This window comes from Petaurus breviceps, unplaced genomic scaffold (assembly GCF_028583685.1).
Source record: "Petaurus breviceps papuanus isolate PSGF00001 unplaced genomic scaffold, PetGlider_PUasm1.0 115, whole genome shotgun sequence".
NCBI lineage: Eukaryota > Metazoa > Chordata > Mammalia > Diprotodontia > Petauridae > Petaurus > Petaurus breviceps.
In genome coordinates, this window is record NW_027185612.1 from 2,663,674 (window position 1) to 2,679,946 (window position 16,273).

The 16,273-nt window shown below is 43.9% G+C and overlaps 1 protein-coding gene across 6 annotated transcripts in view; it reads right to left on the reverse strand.

Moving 5' to 3' along the window:
- Nucleotides 1-15,210, reverse strand: part of WDR86 (WD repeat domain 86) — a 61,055-nt gene extending 45,845 nt beyond the window's left edge. For 2 of the 6 annotated variants that reach the window (XM_069084023.1, XM_069083975.1), the window contains exons 1-3: nucleotides 13,634-13,761; nucleotides 12,747-13,005; nucleotides 3,708-3,849 (exon numbers count right to left, since the gene is read on the reverse strand). In XM_069084023.1, coding sequence (XP_068940124.1) covers nucleotides 3,708-3,849; nucleotides 12,747-12,909 — 305 coding nt within the window. In that variant the 5' untranslated portion in view covers nucleotides 12,910-13,005; nucleotides 13,634-13,761. Of the gene's footprint in view, nucleotides 1-3,707; nucleotides 3,850-12,746; nucleotides 13,006-13,457; nucleotides 13,587-13,633; nucleotides 13,830-13,935; nucleotides 14,256-14,531 lie in introns of those variants that run through there. The other 4 variants (XM_069084002.1, XM_069083993.1, XM_069083984.1 and 1 more) reach the window with 4 other exon arrangements.
- Nucleotides 15,211-16,273: the final 1,063 nt, after the last annotated feature.

The following is a 16,273-nucleotide window of genomic DNA, read 5'->3' on the forward strand; positions in this document are numbered from 1 at the left end:
CCTCACTGCTCATTCCACATTGGTACATTGCATGTGGGAGGCCTTAGCAATTAGGCAACAAGGCCAGCACACTCCCTCACTCCCAACCATAATGGCCATATGCGAGGGGGTGGAGAAGGGAGCTCTTTAGAAGCCCCATAATACTGAGGGTTCTCAGTATCTATACTTACTCTCAGACACTCAAGCCTATCTAAACACACTTTCGCCAAGATCCTTCCAATGCTATAGTGCGTACCATGCTTAAGACTGGCTTCCAGCTCCTCTTTCCTTCCTTCATACACTCACTCTCTACTTTCTTCTTGAAAGTTCCTTTTTAAATTTCTCCTGGTAGATTACAAACAGCTCGCTCCCCTTTCTAGCTATCCCTGCAACAGGAGGCTACCTCCAAGTCCTCCTGATCTATATCTGGCCACTGGACCCAGATGTCTCTGGGGGAGAAAGTAAGGCTGGTGACTTTGCACAGCCCTCCCTCGCCTAAATCTGATTCACTTGCAAGCCATAGCATCATCTTCTTGATGTCATGGTCCTATTTGAGAATGAAGGACAAACAGCAACAACATCCCAGTAACAACAAGGGATGGGAAATGCAGTGCATAAGACACTGGACCAGAAGTCAGGGAGACCCAAGTTCAAACCTGGCCTCAGTCATTTACTAGCTGTGTGACCAGCAAGTCACATCACCACTCTCAGCTTTACTTCCTCATCTGTAAAATTAATAACACCTACTTCCCAGGGTTGTTGTGAGGACTGAATGAGATAATATTTGCAAAGCACTTTGCAAACCTTGAAGTGCCATATAAATGCAAGCTATTTTGCTAAACATCTGACTTCCCCTTAGTTCCATTGGACCATGATCTTCAAACACCACGAGCCTTAAAAGTTCTCAGAACAGCTCTGAAATACATGTACTTTACTAGTTCCACAGCTCCATCTCGGGCATTTGAGATCTGCTACAGTTGTTCAAATGGCAACTCAGAAGCATTAGTCTATAATAATGTCCATTAAAAAAAAGAAGAAAATTTCATTTCCAAAAAACTTTAAAATGACAACTAATAATTTCTGAGAATAATTATCTGCTTTGCTTTTCAGAGGGCCAACAGTTGGCATGCTGTGCCATATTAAATGAAAACCACCATTTGAGGCAACATTGTCAGAGTCGGTCAGCTGAGAATGTGACCTTCTTAAAACTCTGTCCAAATGTGTTTTTCTAATTTCCATATATCTTACACTTTCTAGTGTCTCTTCCACAAAGGAAATCCATTTATTTCTTTATTTACTTATTGTTGATTCCTTAAGAGGCAGTGTCCTTTAATATCTAAAAAAAGGACTGGACTAGGAGAGCTGAGTTCTTCCAGTCTTTCATTACTACCCAGCTGTGTGGCTTTGAGTAAGTCATTTAACTTCTCAGTCAGGCCAGAAGCATTTTTTAAGTACCTGCTATGTGTCAGTTACTATGCTGAGTGCTAGGGGTACAAAGAAAGCTAAAAGACAGTACCTGCCCTCAAGGATCTCACAGTCTAGTCAGGGAGATAACATGCAAACACACAGTATCAGATTGGGAGGACTCAGTGGCCTCTGAGGTCCATTGGGTCCATGATCCACAGTAGTTTCATGGGTATCTGTTTTCCAATCTAAACTCTACTCCAGTTAGGTTGCTCTGTTCACTGTTGCACAAAAAGGCTATGATCATTCCTAGCTTTTTTTAAAGCATTTTTCCATCTTCAATAACCATTAGAAGTGCCACCTCCTCCAGGAAGCCTTTTCTCCCTTCTCTGAATTCCTAAAGCACTTTCATTTGTCACTGAATCATAAATGTTTTGCAATAATAGCCCATATTTATGGGGCTTTATAGATTATAAAGCATTCTCCTTGCAACAACCCTGGGAAGAAGGTGGTACAAGATGCGTTGTCCCCATTTCACAGATAAGGATACTCTGGCTCTAAGAGTTTAAGTGATCTGCTGGTGATCATGGCATTTTAGGATAACAGGATCATAGCTCTAGGGCTAGAAGGAACCTCGGAGGTCATCTAGTCCAGCTCCTTCATTTTACAGACGAGGAAACTTAGGCCAAGAGAGGTTAAGTGACTTGTTTAGGGTCACACAACTAGGAAGTGTCTGAGATGAACTTGGACCCAAGGGTCCTGATTCTAAGTCCTGTGCTCTCATTATTGTTATGCTACAAATTTCTGAAGGCAAAAATTCAGTTTTATATAATTTCCATTTCTTCCTCATAGCACCTAGTACAGGGTCAGGTAGCTCCTTAGCAACCAGTAAGTACCTCTTGACTTTAACTGAATCGTGAAGGTCTTTTGGACTGCCCTGAAAACCAGCTGGCAGGCCTGAATTTAGCTAGCAAAAGAAAACTTCAAACATCTTGGGCTGGGGGATATTTTCAACAATTAACCAGGGAAAGGATTTAAAAAAAAATTTTAGTTCCATCTTTAGAACAGACATCTCCTGCTTCTCTCTCCCGCCTCCTTCAACCTCCCCCCCCCAGCTAAGCATCAGTTACCAATTAAGCCATTTCCTCTGGAATTCTGTTCTCACCAGTGGGAGAGCTGGGCTTTCAATTCCTCTCCCATCCTTAACCCAGAGGCAGCTAAGGCAGATGTCCAGGGGCACATAAGGCTGAAGGAGAGCATCTGCTTCCATGCCAATGGCTAAATGAGCCATTCAATAAGACTGAGACCCTGCCCCCTGCAGCCCCCAGTCACCTTCTTCTTTTCTGACCAGCATGGACTGTCTGTCTGCACCAGGGATGTGGCTGATGCTCAGCCTAGTGGTGTCTTTCCCATTGTTGTGGCATTTATGTTAACTCAGTCATAAAAATAATGCCTTATACAACTACTCTGAGGCGGGTAGTGTACATATTATTATTTCTATTTTATAGATGGGGAAACTGAGGTTTAGTTTGTGACTTACCTCAGGTTAGAGAATGAGTCCAGTGCCAGAGCTGTCAGTCAAATGTAGGTCTCATGAGTTCTGGTCCAGCAATTTTCCCACTATGCCACACCATACTTTATTATTAATGGGTTGGGTTTTTTTGCCTTTTTGGAGGGCAATTGGGTTCAAGTAACTTGCCCAACGTTACACAGCTAGTTTTTGTGTGTTAAGTGTCTGAGGCTGGAACCCAACTCAAGTCCTCCCGACTCTGAGGCCAGCACTTTACTCACCTACCCGCCCCTATTATTAATGTTTAGCGTATATGTATGCCTTATCTCCCCAACTAGACTGAAAGGTGGTGGGCTCATGGAATTTAGAGCTAGAAAAAGACCTTTAGAAATCATTTACTCCACCCTCATTTTATAGATGAGGAAACCAAGGCCCAGAAAGATGAATTGACCATTTCAAGTTCAAACAAGTATTAAGGAGTAAAGCTGAGTTTCAAAAGCAAAGCTAAATCTTTCCACTATGCCACACTGTTTCTACAAACTTTTCCAGGGCAAAAACCTTGTCTTCTATTTCTTTATATGAAAGAAGGTAAGCTTCCTAAGGGTAGGGACCATTCTATTTTTCTTTGCCAACTGCCTAATACACTGCCTTGCACAGCACCCGCACTTAACAAATGTTTGTTGAGTTGAATTTGTATTTCCCACAGTGCCCAGCATAGTATATTGTACGTGCAGCAGGTGCCTTTTGGGAGATTCTTAATTGCTCAATTGTTGGCAGTCAGCAGTCGTGGGAAAATGTTATCCGTCACACGAACCTGTTCACAATTGATGTATGTCCTCGGTAAACAGCCAAACATTGTCCAGTCACCAAGTCCCACTTTCTGATGGTGTGATCAGCACTACAGGTGAAGGCAGCTTCATTTTCCAACTGGCAGAAAGTGATATAGCTTTCATGTCCTTCGGAGAAAAGGGAGAATGGGGTGAGAGGCGAGAGGGACGTTGCCTATCGTTTTTCCTTAAAAAGAAAGTGAAAAAGAAACCATCAGTAAAAGGATAGTGGTGAGGCTGGTGAAGGGAGACATTTTAGGAAAAATAAATAAACCATAGTTGACTATGCTTTAACACAAGGGCTTATGACAGATCCCTCAGAGGGACTCATTCCCCCTGAGAAAGTAATGATGACCCTCTCTTCCTCCTTTTGGGACAGTTCTTCTCTCTCTCTCTCCCTTTTTTTCCTTTTCCCCTAAGTTAAAAGCACCCACACACATTTGTCAGCACCCATTGGTAGCGCTGCCTTACCAGATTAAGGCATGTCCACATCAGATAGCAGCTTAGACCAGGAGAGTACAACCCTGGCCACAGGACCACAAACTTCAGAGGTACAGATTCACTCATTCCTAGCATCTTAATCGTTAGGGTCTTGGAGATCATCTTATCTGACTTCATTTCATAAAGGAGGAAGATGAGGCCTAAATAAGTGATGTGACTTGTCCAAGGTCACACAGGTAGCCTGAGACAGAGCCAGAATTTCCAGATTTCTTTTTGGGATGTCTTTCCAACATACAATGATGAATAAAAAATCTGCCAGCGATCCAAGTGTGTCTATACATACAGCTGTTCAGCAGCATGTGGACAAAAGCTTTCTGTTTTTTACCGAACTTTTCCCTTTTCGTCTGGGTGCCTGACATCACCCAGACAGGGTCTTCGAACCTCCAGGGTCCAATATCAAGCTGCCTGACACATTTCCCCTGAGTTTGAGCTCAGTTGCTCTTGGAAACACTCGACTTCTTGGATTCGGAGAGAAGAAAACTTAAAAAAAAATTTTTTCTTTAAAGAAATGCTCAAATCTTCTTGGACAGCAGATACCAGGCCTCTAAGAAAACAGTGTTTGCAGGAATTAAGTAAACATGTGAGGAAACCCTACAGATTAAATTTCCCTTAAAATACACACAGGACTTAAAAGTTAAGGGCAAAAAGTCTTTGGCAAAATGCAGCTCGGGGTTGGGTTTTTTTTGTTTGTTTGGGGTTTTTTTCCTCCTCCACCAGCCTCAATGCATTTGCTAAATACTTCAAGACTGTCAACAAATCCTTCCTGAGACCGGATCTGTCCCCTGTGCTCCCTCTCCCCCGCCCCCCACGGCTCAGCGATCAGACAGTCCCAGAATACCAACAGAGGAGAGAGAGCAGCAACTTTTTAACACTGTAATGGTGCTTTTCATTAACTGCTTCACAGGAAATACTGAGTGAGAAAGAGAAGAACTGCAAGGAACAAAGGACAATCTGTAAACTGGGGTAGTTCGAGTGATCCCGGCCAGTGCAGGAGGAAGGAGTGAAGTCAGAGCCCTCCTTTCCCACTACCTTTGTGAACTTGGGCAAGTCACCTCTTTGGACCTCAGTTTCCTCAGCTATAAAATAAGGAAGGTGGATTATTGACAGGCAAAGGTTGCCTCTTTGTAATTTGAGGCAGAGGCCCCAGCTCAGTTCCTACCTGTTACTTCCCACCTGTATGTATAACCATGGGCAAGTCTCATCCTTTCTTTGATTGGCAGTGTTCTCTACTCTAGGGTAAGGGGAAATGGCTTCAGGGGTCTCCTGCAGTTCTAGATCTATGAACTATAGAATATATGTACCAATTCTTGCAGGTCAAAAACCACCTTGGGTCTGCACCTTGATTTTGCATGATCACATCTTATCCTCTCATTAACTCCATTAAACTAGCTAGAATTCATTTCTGTTGGGGCTTCTCTCCTCCTTTTCCCCAGTCAGCAAACTCCCCAGGTTGTAAAGAAAAGCTCCTTCTTCCCAACCCCCCATTCTCCCTGCTCCTCAACGACGGTCCGACCATCTGGAGTTGAACCCTGGGGCTTATTTTCTTTGACAAAGCCACCCATCCCACATCTGAAAACAGAACCAGCAATGACTCATGGTTTGAGGGCTTCATCAACAATAAGTAAATCCCACAGTGATTAGGAAGATCTTCTAGGAAGCACACTGGAGATCTCTGGCTGCGCCAGGGCTTCGCACAGTTTAGAATGGCGTCATCTATCAGGATCCAAGCCCCCTGAATTAGACTACTACAATGCTAACATAATGATGACATAACAGACCCAGGGCATTAAACTAAGGATAAGAGAAAACAGCTGGCTACCCACCCAGCCACCAAACTGTGTGCACCCTACAGAGAGGGGGGAGGGGATCATGAGATCTCAAGCTGGAAGAAGTTTTTAGGGATCATCTAGTCCAATGTCATTTTACCAAAAAAAAAAAAAAAAGAAACTGAGGCAGGGGTGGGGGGTATACGGTTAGATGACTGTCCAAGGTCACTCAAAATTAATTGGCAAAGCAAGGACTCAAAATCAGATGTTCTGAGCCCTAGTCCATCCAGCATTCTTTCCACTAGACCAACACAGAGACAAAGAGGGCAGGTCTGGTATCTTCGAGGCCTACAAATCCATAATGTCAAATAGAAAAATAAATGGCTTTGAAGGTTTGGAGAATGCATGAAAAAGGTGGTGATTGTTTATGTTAATGCTCAGCCAGTGGGTTAAAGGTAGGGCTGATTAAGTACAAATCAACCCTTGCTTCTTTTTCTTAGCTGCTTTGGAAAATAAGTTGGTGAAGGAGGCCAAATTGATACAGTGTGGGAATTATTTCCTCAAATATAAACTACTCTTAAGTGAAAATATTGTTACAGTATGACAAAGGGGATTTTTGAGATTTTGCTTGCTTTTGGGCAGCTGTTTTTAAGAAAATGTTTCCCAAAAGCAACTTTTTTGTAATGGGAGTTGGGGAGTGGGGAAGGCAGGCAGAAAAATGGGTCATCCTAATAGGGTGGGATGGAGAAGATTCCATAGGCTGTGGGTTCCTACTTTTTTCTTTTTGGAGGGGGGAAGGCAGGACGATTAGGGTTAAGTGACTTGCCCAAGGTCACATGGCTAGTTTTGTGTTAAGTGTCTGAGTTCACATTTGAACTCAGGTCCTTCTGACTCCAGGGCCGTTGCTCTCTTCACTTTGAACCTAGCCATGCCAGGTGAGATGATATTTGTAAAGTACTTAACACAGTGTCTAGCACATAGTAGGCACTATTTAAATATCATTATTATTACTTATCCAATGATGTTGCCAATTGTTTAAAAATAAAAAGGGTGAGATCCTATGACTTTTGAAAATCTGAAATAAATCAGCAAGCATTTATCAGGTACCTACTATGTGCTACTAATGGCTAATTGCTAGGCTATGGGGATACAAAGACTTGAATGAAACAAACTCTGCCTTCAAAGAGCTTCTATTCTATCTATGTGAAACACATATACAATACATAAATATATAAAATATATAAACTTATCACATGTTATATATAATATATAAATACATAAACATATATAAATGTATGAAATACATATAACATAAATGTTTTGGAGAAATTGGGAAAGCCTTCATATTTGAGCAGACTGGAGCTTTAGTAGAGGTTTTTTTTGTTTTTGTTTTTGTTTTTAAAGCAATCGGGGTTAAGTAACTTGCTCAAGGTTACATGGCCAGCCGGTTATTTCTGGGTGTGGTGCTGAGTGTCTGAGCCCAGATTCAATCCCAGGTCATCCCGACTCTGGGGCTGGTGCTCTTACTCACTATGCTACCTGGCCGCCCCTTGAGTAGAGTTTTAATGGAAACAAGGGATTTTTGAAGAGATGGAGATAAAACAGGACTGCCTTCCAGGCTTGGGAAACAATCACTTCAATGGACTGTAAGTTTCTTGAGGTAATGGACCATATTTGTATTTTGTGCTCCCCATATTCAGTACACATGTAGTGTGTGCTCAGTAATAATCTACTGATTATTGAAAAATTTCAGGTACGAGAACACAGACATTTCTGAAAATAGACTAACACAGTTCATCTGTCATATATATCTATCTCAGAACTCAACTCATTGAATCACAGGAGAATTGGAAGCATCCTAAGTGGCCATCTAGAGACCATCACTACTTAAACCTATATGGGATCAAGACCCACAGTAGTTTAAGAAGTGCTGAAGGGGTCTTGAGTGGAAAAAGTTTAAGAAGCCCTGAACCAACATAAGCCGTTGCCACAACAGAATCAACAAACAGCCTTTACCAATTAACTCTGTGACATAATTCACTCCTCTGCTCCATCTTTTCATCCTGTCTGCATTCTATTGTGCTTCAATATTATTTGGCCCTTATTAACCTTTTGTTTTAAGTGTTAGGTCCTTTCCCATCTTCATGAATTGACTAGCTTAGAGGTTCCATAATAAAGATTATCACATGTGTTGCATCCTCCAGTAATGCCTAGTACAATGCTCTGCCAAGCAGGAACTTGAGAAATGTTGTTGACAGGCATGTTGTCTTCTTCCTCCCCTCCCTCACCCCCCCTACCCCCCAGCCTCCTAGGAGTGTTCTCACTCTCCCCGTCCAAACTGTCACATGCAGGTTGCCTCCCTAGGGCTCTAACAACTCTTCCTTGGGTGATGGAATGGCTCAGCATCAGCTCCCAGACCAGGAGACCTGGGATCTCCACTGTATTGTTGGCCACAGAAAATAACATGGAGTTGGACATTGATGAAAGAGTAACCTGGCAACTAGGATCTCTAAGTTCTGACTGGAATCTAGTCTGAAATATGGGTCCTTCAACTGAAAAGTTCATAAAGGGACTTTTTTTCTCCCCAAACATTTTAATAACTATATTTCAATTGATTTCCTTTGTAATCCTATAATTTTGCTCTATGCACTTAACACCATTATTTTGAAGAGTCTACAGCCATCACTAGATTGCCAAAGGAGCCTATGACCTAAAAAAGGTCAAGAACCCTTGTTCTTGTGAGAAGCCTCTCTAAATTTGGCTCAGGTAGGTGTAATCCCAAATACTGGGGAGGTAGAAGCCATCGATCTCTTGAATTTGAGAGTTTTGCCATGTAGTGAGCTACGCTGATTAACCGTCTACCCTGACATGGCAAGCTTCAGGAATGGGAAGTGATGAGAATGCTTTGCCAAGTTGTCCAAAGAGAGGCAACTTGGTGCAGGTCAGAAATGGAGCACAGTCCAAGGAAAATCTGATCTGTGTTGATCAGTGTGGGATCAGGCCTATGAGGAGCCCCCATAATTTCAGCATGGGTGAGATAAGGAGACCCAGATTAAACAAAAATTAGACTGCTCCTCAGCTGACAGGTGCACAGGACCCAGGGTTTAGGTTTGGAAGGGACTTTAGGGGGTCATCTAATCTAAATCATCTCATTTTACAGATAAGGAAATTGAGGCTCAGTTAAAGGCAAAGTCAATTACTCAAGGTCACAAGGCAATAAATAGCAAAGCCAGGATTTGAACCCATATCCTTTGACTAAATCCAGTTCTCTGTCCTGCAATCTGTTGCTAAGCTTTTCTGTCTTTTTGCAAGAGCTTGGGCTCTGATGGGATGGAGGAGTGTCAACAGAGAGTATTCCCAGTTGTACAAACCACACTCATTCAAATCACTCGACTTCCTGGAGCCTCCTCAAGGCCCCTTCTTTACACATGTCTGCACTGACCAAATCACCATACAGTTTGTACATATGGATTTTAAGAGGGTAAAATTCTCCCATGTTTTAAGTTAGAAGATGACATAACTAGAGGAAGTTTGTCAATTAGTGACCAGGTGGGCAGACAAACAATCAGAAGCCTAAAGTTTTCTCTGAATTAATCTCACCTGTTGGAGGAAGGTAGCATGAACTCTTTCAGGGATGGGGAAAGGAAGAGAGCCATTTGGCAAATATCTCCTTCTGCTTACTCCTTATCCTCTGGCTCCATAGGAGTGTGCTCCACTCCGTGACAATTCAACATGCCCACCCTTGAATCAACAAATCAGATCAATCAAGTGGCAGTTCACTCTGCAAAACTGAAGTCATCCTTTGTCTTATTCGAGGAAGCCTTGCACGTTCCCTTCTCATCTTCATCAGCCTTAATGCATACAAACCATTCTTTTTAGAGATCATAGAGATGAGAAAAGCAAATGAAACTTAGCAGTTGTTTCCATTTTCTTGGTTGCCTTTTTTTTTTTTAAGTAAAAGTTACTTCTCTTCTCTTCTTTCAAGATCTTACCCTCTTTTTTTCCTTCAAAGTTGATCTCAAGCATCCACCTCCTCTATGAATCTTTTCCTACCCCCCCCTCCCCGTTAGTGCCCTACCCATGAAGCTACTTTGTATATACTTTCTATATACTTTGCATTTGCTTATGTAGCAAGAGTTGGATTGGAGTATATGCACCCAGATCACCAGTGCCCAGGACACTTATGGTGAAACTAGTCATGGTTGAAGGACTTGGGTACTTTGGAATGAAAAAACAATACTTTTATTGACCTCTGAGAAAGAAGAGTTACTGACTCAAAGGGATCTTTAAAAGGGAGTAACTCACCCTCTGACTTTGTTTCCCCTGGCAGGAGATCCAAAACTCTTTCTAGAGGGTGGGGGGAGATAGAATTTCTTTTTCCTCACTCTAGCAACTTGTTAGCTGCAGGCCATGTGGAAGTTAGAACTGGGGTTCAGCCAGATAAGCTTTAGCTCAGATCTCTGGCTGCCTGTTTTGATCTGTATTTCTCTGATTGATCCTAGGTGAATGAACAGTGATCTCAAGATGGATCTTGTGAACAATCTTATGAAAGAGATCCTGGGTTCCTTGGTTAGAGCTGACTGGCAGTCAGTTGGATTGCTTAAGGTTTTATTATTATTCTACTTATTTATATTTGATATATACTTATGTGGCTATAAAAGGGGCAGGCTCTCTGGCCCTCAGTATTCTAGAGTGGTAAGCTGAATAAAATGCTCAGGGGAAGATAGCTTATCAGCAGTTATCAATTCCCCTGTTTTTAGAATCACAGATCAACTAATCTGTATTCATTGAGTGCTCACTATGTGCCCTGAAGCCTGATGGGGCATCTCTAAATACCCATTCTGTAGGGATCCGAAGTGCTCACCATTGATGGTTCCCCACCTCAGTTTGACACCTGAAGGCAGCTTCCTTTCAGTGATTTCTGACTCTATCCTTAGTAGGCAGCTACAAAAATAATAGAACACATAGTCCTTGATTTCAAAGAAGTATGTTCTTCTAAGAAAAAAGATTAACTCTTTCTTCTCAGCAAGCACCCACTCATGCACATCCACCCTTCCAGGTGATGAAAATTTAGTATTTCTCCCCTACTGAGCATTTAACATCCCTCTCCTCTTGAAATCCCAACCATCAAGAAGAAAAATTTGAAAGAGAAAGAGTAGCCATTTTTCACTCTTACACATGAAACTTTCCTGTTGAGCAGTATCAGTTCTCAAAGGCACTAAGGGACTCAGGAGCAGAGATGTCTTCCTGAGAATGAGATGTAAATAGAATAAAGCTGGAGAAACCAGGTGGGTGGAAGCAGCAGCAGTTGTGAATGGGGAGCAGAGGGAGAGGAAGAGAGAACAAGGGATGGCTGTGGGCAAAGGAAGAAGAAAAAATGGGCCCAGTCTGAGGAGCAATGCATTAGAGTCTCCAGAGGGTCCACTCTGGGGAATGGGAATACCAGATGGGGCAGAGCCAAAAGTGGTATGACCACCTATAAAATGTTACCATTTACTTTTCATGAGAATATGGATACAAGAATTGGTGCAAATCACAATAGATTCTTTAAAAACTGGTGTAGAATCTGAAAAATATTTCAACTTTAAGGAGAAAGACTGGGCTCCACTCAAATCGGGACTTTCTGGGGTCTAAAGCTTACAGTGAAACAGTTTTCTTTTGGCCACAGATAAGCAGCTGTTTGTTGGTTTTTTCTATTTGTAGAAAAGTCTCAGTTGTCGGTATGAATATTAGCAAATATCAGATAAGCCACAGTTAATTTCTGTTAGGTTGTGCGTTCATTAAGATATCTTTTTTTTCTTCAACAGAATGAGGGGACATGATGCAAAGAAAAGAGAAAGGGCACTGGTAGATGATCATCAGTTTTTGGCAAGTCATTTAACATTAAACAGTCCCAGTTTTCTCATGGGCAAAATGAAAGGGTTGAACTAATTGGCCTCTGAGGTCTCTTCAAGTTCTAGATCTGATTTCATGATCCTTCCTAATGTCTATAAATTTAGGGATAGGGAGATATGGAGTGGTAAAATAGCACAGAACGAAAAAAAAAAGTAAACTGCCTAATGATAACCTTTGGAGGCAAAACCCTCCAAAAGAGGGCAGTAGGAAAACAGCAAGTTGAAGAGTAGGTTCAATAAATATGAGCTGGTAGAAAGAGTTCCTTACCTGGAAGATGGTTTGTTTGTTTGTTTGTTTGTTTTTTTAAGCCACAAAACAGATAAAACCTGTGCACAGCCTCAGTAATTGACCTTACTTGTAAGCTTGGCTTAAAAATCACAGAATCACGAGATAGCAAAGCTGTAAATGACTTGCCTAGTGTCACATAGCTAGTTAGTGGCAGGGCCAGGACTAGACCTCATAAATCTGATTTGCCGATAAATGTTCTACACCATCCTACCTCCCAGTTACCGAGCTGCCTACATCGCTCAGGCATATCCATTCCCATATAGTCTTCCTTACCTCCCAGAAAGACCGGAGACTTGGCTTCCTGTTCAAAATGGCTGAGTCTATTTCTATGTGTTCATATAGCTGTGGCCCTGTTTTTAAAACTCCTTGTAGAATGGGAAAGCTGAAAGGTCCCACTGTTATCCCAGTCTTGGGGGGGGGGGGGGGCACTATCTACAGAGCCCTTAGAGGCTGGAGGGGAGAGGGTAGAGGAAGAAGGGAAAGATAGGGTAAGACGCCATGTGGCACCTTCTGGCAGGCCATAAGGGTCCTAGACTAGGGGAGGAGCAAAGAGACTGGCTGGAGTGAGCTCTCTACCTTGGAAGTGTCCGTGACATTGGCTGTCATCCGTGCTCCAGAGACGAGCAGTGCCATCCTCGCTACCCGTCAGCAGCCGCCGGCCGTCAGGGCTCAAGCTGAGCCAGTTGATGCCTCCTCTGTGATCTGTGCAGACCCTCAAGGCCGAGCCATTGCCCCCCATTCTGCCACGCTAAGGAAGGGAATCCCCAGCCGAAGGAAGGCAGGTTCCTCCAGCAACTGCCTTCAGACATCACCTTAGGAATTACATCCCAAGAGCCTGCAAAAGGTATTCACGTGTATGTGAGGGCACAAACAATGCATGCCCAGCCCTGCGGAAGCACCCCTGATCCTAACAAGAGCAGACCCTCTAATCTAGTCCCTCTTATCTATACACTTCTTAAACCTTCAGAAAACAACTTAAGAGAGAAAGTCAACCCAAGTGATTGAATACAGCCATCAAAACCAGACACAGAAAAATGAGATCTCACCTCCTCACCCTCCTTCTCTGCCCCTCACATGAGTTTCTAGGTTTAGGACTGGAATTCATTGCCCAGAGAATAACCAAATCCCCTCCCCCAGTCCCAGCTCCCTACATTTCTCCCTCCTTTTTACCCAGGAGGAATTCCCTCCACAGGACGTATTCACGGTTGGGGATGCGCCGCCCCCCCCCCCCCCCATTTTGGTTGAACCTACGGTCTGTCACACTTCCTACACTACCAAAGCCCTAACCTTCGATCAGAGGGTTTCCACTTCAGGATCGTAAGGAGTCCCGTGAAGGGTGACAGACTCAAACTCCCCACCTCCCCTCACCCCCTCCAGCCACACCGTCCGCCCCCAGGTACACCTAAAACCAGAACCAAAGCGAAAGCTTCCAGCCTCATCCCAAGGTGCAGCAACTCACGGACCTGCCTAGAGCCCATGGGGGTGATGGGGGTCTCTTTTCTTTTAAACCTCCCCTAAGCCCCTACTCGCTCAACTCACATTTACTCCTTGTGGAGGGTAACAGAACAATAAAGTGCAGCCAGGCTCCTCCTAGGAGACCACCCCTCAACCTGTCCCCTCCCACTTTTCCGGGACTTCGTCCCCACCCCTATCCCTTACTTCCCAGCTTCCTCCCTCCCGAGGTTCTCAGTCTCCCTAGAGGACCCAACTCCTCCCTACTCCCTCCCCACGCCTTCCTCCTCCCCGGGCGCCAGCCTTAACTCACCTTTGCCCGGGACCCCAATCGCTCCCACCTTCCTCGCTCCTTTCTATGCTCTCTCCTTCCCTCTCCGCTCTCTCCCCTCCCCCGAGGAAGGCTCCACGTGGAAAATTTCCCCGACCGCTCCGACCCTTCCAGACCACTCCAGCCCAGGCTCCACGCAGCGCCCCCACCCCCTCACCTTCCCCAAAGGCTAGGAATGGAGAGGAAGGCTGAAGGGGGGAGGGTGTGGAGATCGGTCCTCCTGTCCCCCGGGGAGGGGGAAAATTTCACCCCTCCGAGGGCAGCTAACTGACTGAAACCTAGCCACACCCCCTCCTGCCTTGGGGAGTCGGGGGAGGAGGTCGGGTTACCTCGGATTAGGCAACACACACAGACGTTCGTGCACATATACTGTACTTAACTGCGCTACATCCAGACTAGAGCTCTTACTGGGGAGATGGGGAACAGGAGAGGATAAGGTTATCTTTAGTATTAAATCCTAAATTCGCTTCCATAGTGAAATCCATTCCCTCTTCCTCCCCCCAAATAAGGCATAAACCCTGAATGGTGAGGTGCAGTCCCCCCAAGAGGTAATTAGCTTACCATTTGAGGCTACATACCGTATGGAGGATTGAGGTGGAGGGAGCGAGCGAGCTAGCTGCTAGTTAGCTGTATGACCTTAGGCAAATCACTGCACGTTTGAGTTTCAGCTCCGACACAAAGTTTGGACTTGTTCAACGGTTCTCAAACTTTTTGGTCTGAGGACCTCTTACACACTTAATTGTTGAGCTCCCCCTCTCCCCATAGTTTCCGTGGGTTATATTTTTCTGTATTTACTATATTAGAAATTGTAATCCGGTTGTCCCTGGACCACTCTTTGAGAACTGCTGGACTTAGTGATCTCCATGGTCCTTTTCCCCCAGCACAGAGTGCCTGTTAAATTTCTGCTTTCCAGGGAGTTCTTGGGACTCCTACTTTAGTCACAGGATGAGCAGAGTAGTGCCAAAGACTGGGTTACCAGTGTAGGCATACAGACTCATCTTGAAATCAGGAATCAAGGAGCTCCTGGCACCCAGGTCTTTTGTTAGAACTTCCCCAACCCCCTGTGGCGGCTCCTCCTCCTTCTCCTCTCCTCATCCCTCCCTCCCTCCCTCTACTCCCCTCCTCCCCAAGGCTTCAAGCTGCATCTGATTTGCCCGCTGAGGTCTCTGCAGGAATCCCAAAACCCAGTCACTTAAGCCCTCTCCCAGAACTTCTTTCCCCTGTTTCTTATTAATGCAGCGGTTCAGGAGCTCAACTCAGACCATCAACTCAGCAGTCAAGGGAGGATGAAGAAAGGGGGAGGGGAGCGGCGAGTGGATAGGTGGAGAGGAGTTGACCCACTCTCCTCAGGATCCCTCTAGGTCCTAAAGGCAGCAAGATTCCCCAAATCCTTTCTAGAACCTTCCCCAAAATCTAGAAATTAAAAAAGGGCCTAATGAACCATCGAACTGTCGGGCATTAACTTCTCTCCCCTAGAGATGTCCATACCTCCTCTCAAGAAGATTCCGTGACAAGGTCCCTTTGGGCATTGAAGCTAACCTGGCATATGAGGAACTCAAAAGGAAAGAGGAATTACTCAAAATGTCTTTATTTAGGATTTGAACCCAACCTTGTGGGAGTCTACAATATTGTTGGTGAGATAGGTGTAACTCTCCACTCTATCATTTATATAGGGTCATCTTTCCCCTCCTTTACATTCTTATTGCCATCACTCTAATAGAGGATCAATTTACCTCTTGCCCAGATCAGTGCCTTCTAATCTGACTTTCCTGATTTCATTTACCTTCCCTGATTTCCTTCTATCCTTTCCCATACTATGCTTTTCTTTAGTACCCATCATGCCTTAAATGATATCACCTGGTGAAATTCTTCTCCCTTCCTTCAAGGACTAGATCAGGTGTCTCATTCTCCATAGATGCTTTTCTGATTCCATATGTCTTCCTTTTTTCAAATCTCTCATACCAAATACTGTTTGAACATCTTTACACTTATAGTCATTTGTACATTTGTCTTATTCCTACCCCACCCCCACTAAAGTGTAAACTCCAAGATAGATGGCAAGGAGTTTTCTTTGCTTAATCTTTATAATTTATCTTCAGGTTCTAGTGATTAATATACATTGAGCTGAATTGAATTAACACAAGAAGGACCCAAATTTAAAGAATACTTCAGAGCACCAAGCAAATGTTTGCAATTGACAAGAACAAGAGTGGAAGAGGGAAGGATGATAAAAAGTATTGACCTGGGAGTCAGAAAGCTTTGTTTGTCCCATACTAATGACTAAACTAGCTTCATAATCAAGCAGATAATGCTCTCTTGA